We start from the raw sequence: 12,497 nt of genomic DNA, 5'->3' as shown, positions 1-12,497 counted from the left end.
AAATAAATAACCCTAGTGAAGGATTATGTTAAGTTGGCAATTTGAATGAATATACAAAACAAATGCATTACAAAGGCGTCATTAATCTCTAAAAACAATCATTTCAAAGCAACCTAAATATCTAGTAGGCAGCAGGCCAGTAGGTGGTTATTCTCAGCCAAACGAAAACCGCCATAAGGTCCACGAGTCCATAAGACCACGAGAAACAGTTAATGAAAAAATATTCTTATTGCTGAATAATTGTTAATGATTATAAACGAGGCAAAACACTTGCGAAAATTCGTTTGGTAAATTTATTGATATAGTAGTTTAATAGATTTCATTTCATTTCATTAATAGGACAAAATTATATATTTTGAGATATCTTCAACGAAATTACAGATTTCTAAATCCCAGAAACTTTAACATTTTAAAAACTTGTGTTTTTACTTCAAAGATGCCTTTCATTCGAATCCTTTAAAATCCATTATCTAAAACACGTCTTAAGATTGTTTATTGGGCTTTTTCGGGGTACTGTTGTGATTTTGTTGCCGACATTTCTTCGTTATCTCTGTTACACCAAAGTCCTGGAAGACACATGGCACTGCGGCGCTGTTTAGCGAAGTATGGTGGCTTTTTAAATGCAATTTTTTCCGAGCTGATCTCAGTTTGCGAAGGATATTGTTGTGATAAAGAGAGTTTGTGTTTATTAGTTTTTTGTTCCAACACTTCTTCGTTATCTCTGTTACACCAAAGTCCTGGAAGACACATGGCACTGCGGCGCTGTTTAGCGAAGTATGGTGGCTTTTTAAATGCAATTTTTTCCGAGCTGATCTCAGTTTGCAAAGGATACTGTTGTGATATAGAGAGTTTGCGTTTATTGCTTTTTTGTTCCAACACTTCCTCGTTATCTCTGTTACACCAAAGTCCTGGAAGGCACATAGCATCGCGGGCCTTTTTCACCATCGAAAATGCCTGTTTTAGTGAGTTTTCTTTCGGACGTTTCTCAGTTCCCACAAGGTAATCCTGTGAGGAATCAGGCTTAGATTTCTTGGCTGACACTTCGTCGTTTTCGTTATTACACCAGAGACCCGGAAGACATCTTGCTTCCAGCTCATTACTGCCATCTTTCTCTAGTTTCTTCGTCACAGCACGAGAAATTCTTTCCCCTTCTCCAGGCAAATGCCGAGAGGCTATAGACCAGACACAGCAAAGCATAGCGACCAACAGAATATGAACGGTATTCATGCTAGAGAAAGAACACGAGACTTATAATACATAAAGTATACATATACAGTTGGGATTGTGTAAGTTTGGAAGCTAAAAGTGAATATGGAATTGAAAGTGAGAATTGTAATTGAATTTTGAAGAGACTCATTTGTGGAGCCGCAAGGAAGATTCTAAATAAAAGACATTTCCTGAGAATAAAGATTACACAGCTAACAAAAAGTTAACTTTACGTCATCTCCTCAAATTTACTCCTTTGAAGTAATTCACCTTGATTCAAACGAATTGATTCCTCTTTTTTTCACTCTTTCTCCAAAACGTTACGGAAAGATCTATTGGTTTTTGAAAATCTAACGTTTCTGCCAGGTTATATATACTTTCTGTCGTTCAGCGTGGGTGACCAACGCAAATTACAGAAAATGAAAAATTTCAAATGTTCGATCGCCTTATGGCAAATACAATACATCGCCTTTTCCGCCTGTCTGGCAGATCCTCAAAATTACATAACATTTCTTTTTATTAAGGCTGTCACATTGACGAGCAATGGTATGGAAAAACACAAATGTGAACAAATATTTGCTCAGGTTTCGAAAGATCTACTTTATATGTAGAAAATTTATTAAGTCCGGATTCAGAACTGACACATTTCCTGCGCGCTATTCGCACATTTGCACTTGTGCTAACAAGGATTTTCCCGCAAGAGTACAATCTATTTTTTCAAGAAGCGGAAATTTTACACACATATCATGTTGGTTTGCTAGATTTCATTAACTTTTAGAATATAAATAGCATACACTGACGCTTGTTTAAGCACGTGAAAAATTGTATTTCCAATATATGAGCATGCATATACCAGATTGAAGTCTTTCATTGGGCTTCCGAATTTAGAATCAAACTGAAAAACTAATGTAAGTCACATTCACGCAACCTTCAAAAGAGCAGAAAAGTATTTTTGATGACATCAATGATTTTTGTAAAAAAAAGCCTTTACATACTAAAGTTAACAGTTTTTCAACGGTAGTGGATCGTCGTACCGTAACGGGTAAATTGCACAATGTATTCAACATAAAAGCAAACATTTTGAAATTCAACAATAAATATACTTCACTTATAGTGGAAGTCAAGGGATAACAGAGTAAAAAAGAAATACAACAGAACTATAAGTCGTTAATTATGGGGGAATATATTCAGTGAAATTTTGTTCCGTCCAAACGTGCACGCTATGAAAGTCACTACCGCAATGCTCCGAAAATAAAAACAAACTGAAGAATCTCAACTACTAATTCAGGTTTGGTAGTAATTTTGGTCGAAAAAGAACCTCATCACGCTTCCAAGTTTCCTGGAGCGATCCCATAAAAGCAATCTTGAATACTCCTTCAAGGATCTGGTCTTCATGGGATCCTATTGACCCCACAAGGTCCCAACTGGTCCCTTATGTATATACACATGTGAGTGCACAAATTAGAGACATCGAGAAGCCCACCCCCTGGGCAGTACAAAAACACGAAACGGTTTCATAGAAATGTGAAGATAGATATCTTATCCAAGGTTCGAATTGGAAGGAAAAGAAAGGAAAACTGTACAAATTGTTTCAATAATTTTTAAATACAAATTTTCCCAAGAGCCTTTCGATAAGCTACATAATTAGCTAAGCTCTTTTGCATTAATTCGAATCCTAGCCAGCTGATACGATTCCCATCAAATTTCTACATCGAGTGCGCTACAAGATTTGAAATATCTCAACATGCTCAATAAATTGGCATCGTTCATGATATATTTGAATATGTTTAATTTATGTTTCACAAATGTTACTTGGCATTGTCGATTTTCTTATCCATAAATGTCAATTGTCTTCATCACAAGTGTCAGATGGTCAAGAAATGAGTTGGAAGCCACGCGCAAGTTTTTTGTCTCCAGAGCTTCAAAGGACCTAACAACGAATAAGTGATAGGTATTATCAAACAACATGCTTCGAGAGGAAGTTTTACAACAAGCAAGCACAATGCAAGCTACAAAATGTTTATACATTTTCAGCCCACTTGTCTTTTACTAGGAAAATGCAACTTTAAATTTGTTACAAAGATGATGATACTGCTAAACGTTGAATAATGTAACGCTATTGAGAACATACACAATCAAAATATTTTCTTGAATTTGTAAGGTCTTAGTAACTTTTGTTCGCTTAGGTTCAGGATCGACATTCAGGGAATTCATCGCAATCTCGGCTTTTTCCTTATCTGGGAAAGGGATTTTTAACTCTCTGTTTGAATGTCAAGGGAACGAAAAATCAACGAGGCAAATATTTGATATCGCTTGCAGAAGTAAAAAAAACTTGCATATTGCAACGCTGTTAATCGTCAATTAATATATATTTTAGAACATGCAACAAAATTATTGCATAAAAAATAGGGAAAGCGTCAAAACATTAGAATCTTTGCATAAGACCTTTGAATCTAATTTTTACACCAGAAAAATTTCTTAACTTTGAATCAAACATGTCATGGCTATCATCTTGTCGATCACTACGCCTCGTGGTTCACGTGCTTCAATTTTGATTACATCATACATAGCTAAGAATTTATGTTATGTTGTGAATAGATTCGCACGTGTCTGTCACTCTTTTTTGAATGAGAACATGAATTTTACTGACTGAGTTTTACTGGAATGATACAAAATTAATAACTTAAAATCAATGATTTGTTATATTTTGTGTTCACATCGAGTCTGTCAAAGGTAGTTGCCATTTTGCCTCATTGGTAATGCCTGAGAGGGCACATCAACTGCTTATACACTGTGTGAAGACTAGCTCACTGTTCTTGCAATTTGACTGTTTCGGGAGTTCACAGAGCCTCAATAACAGATTTCCCCTTTTAAGTAATTAATGTTTGCTGATAGAGAACTTAAGTGATTCTAACAATGCAATCCTTGTGCACAATGTATAACTAAAATTATAACTCCAATGCCTAAATTTAGGAGTTTCTGAAAAGCCATAATGTTGTTAGCCAAAAGGACACATCTGTATATATTGTAATTTTCTTATCATATTCTTACAGTTCGAGCACTTGTCTCAATGTGAGATTTTCCATGTCTACATCATGGATTGCCCACACTTCTTGCAACCAGCCTATATTAGCCATTTTTATGTAACTATGCCAAATGTACATTTTGTACTGTAAGTTCAGGGATTGTTGCATGTTCAAAATCAAAAGTTTCTGTTCAAGTAGATACAGGCATTTGTTAATGAAAGCTAAAACAAGATAACTGGCTGATGCACATACAACAAAATGTCTGATGAATGTCTACATTTATTCACATTTCAAATAAATTATTCAATGAGTGAATCATAACTGGCATATTTAGAATTATTTAAAGATAATCGTTTTAATTTTCAAATGAAAGATAACAAGTGGTAGAATGCTTTGAGTTTGAAACAGTGTTAACATACATGCGAGCAGCACAACAAAAATTCCTGTAGTCAAACTACAAATAATTAATTCGGCTAGTTAATGTAAAACAAACTCACTCGCAATGTTCATGCATGTTAGGCAATTTAATACTCAACAAATTAACGCGACTTGCCAATGTATATACATCACGACTTTGTCATTTACTTCTCCACAAATTTTCGCAAGAAATTACAACAAAACTTTACTCGCAATACGTTGAAAAAGCTGCACGTGTTGCAATGTACAAAAGGATACAATTTCATTCTTTCCGCCATTTTGTGTTCTTTATCAGAAATATAAATATGTTAATTAATTAATAATAAATGTGCGAATTTGAAAATTTTTCCAGATTATTTGCTTAATTTATGAGATATATTCTCGAGTACGACGCAGTTATTTTATAGTTGTATTTCTGAAATATAGACATCTTTGCTTTGTTTACTAACTACTAAGCCTGCAAACTTTCATAAATTACGCAACAAAAAATAATTCAAATATTTAGTTATTTACCACAGATGAATGATGTCATAAACTCGACCGTTAATTGGCTTATGGTTACTAAGAGACACGGTAGGTGGTTTGTTGTTGACGTGTGGTTGCCGTGGTGGCTGTGTTTACTGCGCGTTGATTGGCTGACTAGCCTTAACAACAAAGAAGGAATACAAAAGCATAGCTCTAGTCAATGACAGTCTCAAGATTCTCGACAGGATTTGTAAAGAATATGGAGTATTTCCTTTGAAAACAAAGCCTTTTATTGAAGCTGTCTTGCTACAATGATTAGCACAAGCACAAGGAAACCTATACAAGTATCAAAAAGCCGCTCGATTCAAACGGGCGAGACAATTTATCAACTTGATCAGAGAAACAGTACGACGCATACGAGCGAAGATTTGTCAAGCCAACATGTTTTGCCTCCATTGAAGACCGCCACAAAAACGGTGAAACAGCCATCGCACGAATCGAACAACACTCTCCCTCACTTAGCAGGCGTTCAAGTACAACAACTGTTTGAGGAGGAGACGAATCATCGCGGCAGAGTTGAAGGAAACGCGAATACAATTGCATCACGAGCAACGTCCAATTCGCATAATTCAACGCCGGCCGAGGACATAAAAAACCGAAACAATAACAATACGGATAGGAAAGCCAGTGCTGAATCGACTGGAAGAGGAAGGTCGATACCCATGAGTCCAGAAAAGGCAATGAAAGTGTTCATGAACAAACTAACACCATTTGAACATCACGAAATCTTCAACTATCCGCAAGTATATTTTACGGGACCAAATGCTAAGAAACGGCAAGGTGTGATAGGAGGGGCAAATAATGGCAGTTTTGACGATGAACAAGGTTCGTACGTACATGTTCCTCACGATCACGTAGCTTATCGGTACGAAGTTTTGAAGATTATTGGAAAAGGAAGTTTTGGACAAGTTGTCAAGGTATACGATCACAAAACACACACGTACGTTGCGCTAAAAATGGTCCGAAACGAGAAACGTTTTCATAGACAAGCGGCAGAAGAGATACGTATTTTGGAACATTTGAAAAAGCAAGATAAGGAAAATAGTTATAACATTATTCATATGCTAGAAAGCTTTCAGTTTCGAAATCATATATGCATTACGTTCGAGTTGCTAAGCATGAATCTCTACGAGCTTGTAAAAAAGAACAAATTCCAGGGTTTCAGTTTACAACTAGTACGAAAGTTTGCGCACTCCATATTACAGTGTCTGGACGCATTGCACAAGAACCGAATCATTCACTGTGACATGAAACCGGAAAATATACTGTTAAAACAGCAAGGAAGAAGTGGAATTAAGGTAATAGACTTCGGTTCCAGCTGCTATGAACATCAGAGGATATACACGTATATACAGAGTCGTTTTTATCGTGCACCCGAGGTCATATTAGGCGCTAAATATGGAATGCAAATTGACGTTTGGAGTTTTGGATGTATTCTAGCAGAATTATTGACAGGCTATCCTCTATTTCCCGGTGAAGACGAAAGCGATCAGTTGGCATGTATCATGGAACTATTAGGTATGCCCCCAGCTCGTTTTATTGAGCCACAAACGTCAAAACGTGCGAAGAATTTTTTCAGTTCCAAAGGACATCCGCGATATTGTACCGTCACTACGCTCCCAGACGGAGAGACGGTTTTGAATGGCGGTCGTTCAAGACACGGCAAACTTCGTGGTCCGCCACACTCTAAAAGTTGGATTACGGCGCTCAAAGGATGCGATGATCCCCTTTTCATCGATTTTTTAAAAAAATGTCTGGAATGGGAACCATCGCAGCGCATGACACCTTCACAAGCCTTACGACATTCTTGGCTTCGAAGGCGTTTGCCACGTGCTCCTGACAACTCGTCCAACTTTAAAGCAAATCCACCAGCCTCGGGTGATAAGAAACATCCGCGTCTGCTATCTGGCTCTACCAAACTCCCGCCAACCATACCCACATCGGCGAAAACCAAAGCAAAGAAACCGAATGAAAGTATAACCGAAACGAGTCGTACAGTATTACCAAAAATAGTTGGCAGATGATAAATAATTTTACCCAAATATGAAAGTACCTAATATCCTGAGACTTAGATCCCACAATTAAAAAGTGAAAACTTCTATTTTTGAAAAGGATGCGATCATCGAATGTCGCTTTTGTTGACTGGAGAGAACAAATGATTTTTTATGAAAAGGATAATATTTTTGTACATATAAGCAACTGTGTGTGTATATATATTATATACATATATTAATGTACATATATGTACAATGAAAATACCAAATTTATGTTTCCTGTACATATGAAATATTGTATAGAAGTATGAAGGAATGTTGAATCCGATTTAAAGACAGTCGGCTTGTTGCATTCATATCAAATTGGATATTGTTTTCACGAACAACTAACCGCACATGTAGTGATATTTGACTTGCAGATTTTTGCAAGAGAGAAGAACAGCTGGTATTTACGATGATATCATGTTGATCATGTTTTAACAAAACAGATGATCATTAATCATCAAAACGCATACTGCAATACACTAAGGCATACGATCGAATTGGAGATGGTCGTCACCTCATTCGCTAATACACGATAATAGGTGCTGGTGCTGCCTGCATGTAGAGTTTGGTATGCGCAAACTTTGTACATTTCCAATAATTCAATCAACATATACCACTTGCGATAAGCTAATTAAAGAATGGACCGCGTGATTTAGGTAATTCTTTAATTCGCGATGAAAATTTTAAGAGTTTACAAAGTACTATGATTTTTTGGAGTGGAAGGGTCGGGAAACCCTTCAAAATTGCCTTACACATATATTATTTTATAGTACAAAGAAAAACTACAGTATTGAAAATATTGTTTGGGGAGTAATTGTCAAACTTTAGCCTCCCTTCACCCGCGCCTATGGCAACATTTTTAAGTTATAACGATGAAAATTGAACAACACAAAACAGCTGAGCAAGAGTGAAAGTACACCCGAATACCAGCACGCGAATTTACCTCCAAATCATTCACAGTGTAAACTACCAGATCTGCAGCAGACGCGTTCAGAGCAGCCAAGATTTTGGCAGCCGTTAGCCGTCTCAGGATACGGTCCCCCCAAAATATTGTCACAATAAAAGAAAGATTCAGGGCACAACGATGGGCACTTGGTGACCAAAGCACTAAGACCACGTGCAGACAGATTTAAACATCCCGACAAGTCCAAATGCCGAAGATGTCGCAAACTTCCATGTCTCGATAACATCCTGTTTTAAAAAACAGAAAAGTATGAACAGCTCAAAAAAAACCCTTTTCGTATACAGCCAACCGTAGAAAATAATTTTATAGTTTTCGTGTGGTCGTAAAAGTCTTGCTAAATTGGCGCAAACGTCGCAGGGATGAAAAGTTAGAGTATCTCTGCAACATATGCGACACTGTCACAACATGTTCACGACCATTTGGAAACCGCGCTTTACCTAATGTAAATGAAAATACAACAGGAAACGCCAGAAATTGAGAAACAGAAAACAGTGAATAGTGGCTTATACCAAACGCGATAATTTGGAGGAGGGGGCACTGGCTAAAATTCACACATGCACGTTATAAACCGCAGAAAACAATGGATTTCAAAAGAACTTAATACGGCAGGACATGCAAAATAAGAATACGCCCACCCCCTCCCCTAATTAACAAGTTGGCTACGCTATTGACAGAAAAAATCATCGAACCTTATTCCATCATCAGTAATGTGAAAGCAGCCGGACAAAGAAAGATACCGCAGTCCACGACTCGAAGAGATCCGTTCATCGCATCGACTTTGCTTATCACCTTCCACGGAAGCGTTTTGCCCGACACTATCTGTCCGGGGGGTGAGAGCAAGAGTGAGTTTCTTCAATGTTCTATCAGTGATTTTGGAACATCCAGATAAATCCAGATGACGTAATTTTTGGCCACCGTTTTTGCGAAATAGTCTGTAATTGGAGAAAGAGAATGTACAGAATGGTATAACACTATGATTAAAAATGTTTAGAATGAAGCACTTGACAGTTTTCACACATTTCAGAGAATGTGAAATACGTCAAGTTGTATCCATTGAACTAAAATACATGGAACGCTACCTGAAGCAAATAATTGAAGCCAAATCTTAGACCCAGACACGCGTGTTTAGTGTTTCGAGATTCTCTCGCCGAGTGAAAATTGATTGAACTACACACGCGTGTCTGGGTGTAAAATTATTAGGCTTTTCTATTACAGGTAGCGTGGCATGTATTTTAGGTCAATGGTTGTATCATAAGTTGTTCATGACAACAAAACACTACAAACAGCACAACATAACTTACCCATTGAGTCCGAGGTCAGAAATGTTATTCTGCGATAGGTCAAGATGTTCCAAGTTCTTGCAATAGGAGAGCATTTTGTACACCTAGTTCGCAGGCGCGTAAAAAATATACAAAAAAAAAGCTAGAGAGAAATGTTGCGCGTTGAAACAGAGGAAAATAATTAAAGTTGTCCTGTCTGGAAACAATACTAGTGCTAAACATCAATTACGCATTACCAAGCCTTCTTCAAATCCACATCACGATGCGCCCATGTCCGAGACCTGGGCTACCATAAAAAAACTATACAAAAAACACCCAAAAAACTATAGCTTCACACAAACTTTTTACACGCATTCTGAGGTACTTCACTTCTTATCTTCTGTGGAAGCATTAATTATGGTACCGTCGTACCAAATTACGTAAAAAGAATAACCGCTAGGAAAAAGTAAGTCTCAATTTCATTACCAATAGCAATATCGGCGCTATCTACTAGAGCACTGCTATCTTACCAAACCGTTTGTTAAGCCAGGACACGATCCCAACACAAGCACTTTGACTTGATGACCGACACGTGGTATCAAATAACGGGTCATCATCAATAATCGATTGTTGTTATTCTCCTGTTTTGTCACTCGTTCCAGTCTTTCCTCATCAATCTCTTCCTCCACAGAATCTCCGGAAGAAACACTTTCACCTTCATTGTACGAGCTGAAATTAATACGAAAAGCTTTGGTACATTTTCTAGGAGCATGGCAGCTGAACAAAAGATTGACAAACGATTAATAAATGGATGAAATGGTGGAAAATAATGCATTGAATTATTTGCAGTCTTTGATTGATTTAGGCAATTTCGATGTGACAGATGGACAGCTGTAAAACCTAATTGCTATTCTACTGGGTGCCAACTAATAATTTATTATGTACTGCAGGTATATTCATTCTTGATCACCGCCTCAGTCTCTGTTATAGATATTTATGAAGCAGAACCTCAAGTTAAGGCAACCTTGTTAATGTAGCCCACTTGATATGGCAACTACATTTATCCCGGGATATCCCTATTTATATATCAAATCTACCTGTACAACTGGGGCATCCCACTCATGCAACCCTATTACCTCTGAAAGTTTGTCACTGCATCAACAGAATTCCATTGTACCATAAAATATCTTCGCTCAAACACAATGCAATAAATTAAAATATGAAAATTTTAGGTAAGACTGGAATCTATGAGATAAATTGACTAATGTTATCTTAAGCAAACTATCATTGTCACAAGTACGAATCCATAAATATCATACCTTTCGCATTCCCACTTGTCCTTATCTTCCTCACATGATCCATCATTGCTTCCATCATGCAACTCATATTCATCAATGCCTGTCCTCCAGTCACCTCTAAATATCCATCGCAGTGGGTAAAGTTCTTGCCAAAGCATGCCATCACATGATGCCTTGAACCAATGCCGGCAAACCTGTGCACAATGGCATAGATCAAGTGGAGAAAGATAAGTGAAAATCTTCATTAACAGTTCATTGGGTAAAATGGCAAATTCATTATTCGGAGTTAAAGAATTTGCTTGTGTTACTTCAGCAGATGGAAGAGATGGCTCTTTTTCAGATGTCTCTAGGTGCAATTTAACAACCTCTTCTCGTAAATGTTGGAGTTCTCTTCGTGAAAGGTATGTTGACAACAAAGGTTGAAATATCTGTGCCAAGAAAGAAAAAAAACCAACAAAAAATGTATTATGACAGTAAGAAACAACAGAGTGAGAACCATATATAATGTTTACTATTTTTGGTTGAGTTGCAAATATCCCTATTATCCCTAACAATACCATTGATTAACATTGATGTACAATGGTTAATCAAGATAAATACAGTTGATCTGCAACCTACTTATTCAATATTGTTATATAATTGATTTCAATACCTCTTCTTCTTTTTTCATGTGTGGTAAAAAATCTTCAATGAATTCTGTAATAGCACTTTGCAATTGATCTTTTAACCTTGTCCCTTGTCCTCCACTTTCAATACCCATGGCTTTTCTCACCATAGTTAAAATGTCTTTGACATGAGTGTCATTGTGAATGCAACCAAGAATCTCAAGAACTTCGGACTGTGTCACTCGAGATTTCAATTTGGTTAAAATATACTTATTTTCAATTTCCTCGTGGTGTTTGAACTGATTGAAAGCAACATATAAAGAATGCAATAAACCTTTAACAGCAAAGTCGTCAGAGAAGTCAGTTGCGAATACCTTAAAATTATGGAAAGTTTTAGGCCACTGGAATGTGAAATATGTAACGCAGTCTGCCAGAAAATCTTTGCAAATTATTTCAATATATATCATTAAAGCTATCTTCCAAGCATAAATACACCGAGCCTTTATAAGCCACGAATATCTCAGCATTCATAGAAGTGCACATTATGCCGTAGTTGGGAAGCAATGATCGGGCGGACAGTTGTCAAACAAGACCGAATTTTATAATTCAAGAAAAAAATACAATTCTGGACACACTGTAGCAACTACTAGAAATTTAGAAGAGGCCAAGACCTCTTTAACAAATGTTATAATGTGTAAACTTTTAAAGTCCAACTCTTGAAGCCTTGTGGTCATTATTTACATTTTACGCATGACATTCTTCAAACGTTTCAGCAACTTGGAAATCCGTACAAAGTTAAACAAGTAAAGACGTACCAATTTGGACTAAAATTTTCCCCCACATTGTAATCGTAACAGGAAGGCGGAAGTTAATCAATAGTTAACTTAAAACGAGACCTTGCCGCCTTGGTAAAGTAGCACATTCCGAGTCAAACTCAACAACTCTCACCTGAGAAGAGGTTTCCCGAACCAACTGCTTCATCTTTGCGTGAGGAATAAGAAATACATCAAGTTCACTATTCATAACGACAAAAATCTTCAAAAGTTCAGAAAGAAATGCAGAGTTCCATTGCTTTACTATGTCGATTTATCCATTTGGCAATTGCAGCAGCTTATTTATATTAATTATATTTCAATGCTTCGAACAAACATTACGTCA

At 36.9% G+C, this 12,497-nt stretch overlaps 3 protein-coding genes across 5 annotated transcripts; 1 reads left to right on the top strand and 2 right to left on the bottom strand.

Annotated features, from left to right (window-relative positions):
• Positions 1–279: 279 nt before the first annotated feature.
• LOC124434063 lies at positions 280–1,692 on the bottom strand. Its single transcript, XM_046983924.1, has 2 exons — positions 1,477–1,692; positions 280–1,228 (listed from the first exon to the last, which is right to left on the bottom strand). Exon 2 carries the CDS (start codon positions 1,225–1,227, stop codon positions 493–495), a length of 735 nt encoding a protein of 244 aa, XP_046839880.1. The 5' UTR covers position 1,228; positions 1,477–1,692; the 3' UTR covers positions 280–492.
• Positions 1,693–2,792: 1,100 nt separating this feature from the next.
• On the bottom strand, positions 2,793–12,495 carry LOC124435452 (F-box/LRR-repeat protein 5-like). 3 transcript variants are annotated; one of them, XM_046985392.1, is made up of 8 exons: positions 12,288–12,495; positions 11,387–11,713; positions 10,756–11,162; positions 9,967–10,165; positions 9,479–9,561; positions 8,867–9,109; positions 8,157–8,404; positions 2,793–3,136 (listed from the first exon to the last, which is right to left on the bottom strand). In XM_046985392.1, the coding sequence occupies exons 1-7, from the start codon at positions 12,360–12,362 to the stop codon at positions 8,164–8,166; spliced, it is 1,575 nt and encodes a 524-aa protein (XP_046841348.1). In that variant the 5' UTR covers positions 12,363–12,495; the 3' UTR covers positions 2,793–3,136; positions 8,157–8,163. The 3 variants fall into 3 exon arrangements, with proteins under 3 accessions (XP_046841348.1, XP_046841349.1, XP_046841346.1); XM_046985393.1 differs by lacking the exon at positions 8,157–8,404; XM_046985390.1 differs by lacking the exon at positions 2,793–3,136 and having other exon boundaries at positions 7,862–8,404; positions 12,288–12,494.
• Positions 5,335–7,554, top strand: LOC124435450 (dual specificity tyrosine-phosphorylation-regulated kinase 2-like). The gene has a single exon (XM_046985388.1). It carries the CDS (start codon positions 5,426–5,428, stop codon positions 7,196–7,198), a length of 1,773 nt encoding a protein of 590 aa, XP_046841344.1. The 5' UTR covers positions 5,335–5,425; the 3' UTR covers positions 7,199–7,554.
• Positions 12,496–12,497: the final 2 nt, after the last annotated feature.

The sequence above is a fragment of the Xenia sp. Carnegie-2017 genome, unplaced genomic scaffold, assembly GCF_021976095.1.
Source record: "Xenia sp. Carnegie-2017 unplaced genomic scaffold, XeniaSp_v1 HiC_scaffold_14, whole genome shotgun sequence".
Taxonomy (NCBI): Eukaryota; Metazoa; Cnidaria; class Anthozoa; order Malacalcyonacea; family Xeniidae; genus Xenia; species Xenia sp. Carnegie-2017.
This window is presented reverse-complemented; position numbering and strand designations above follow the sequence as displayed.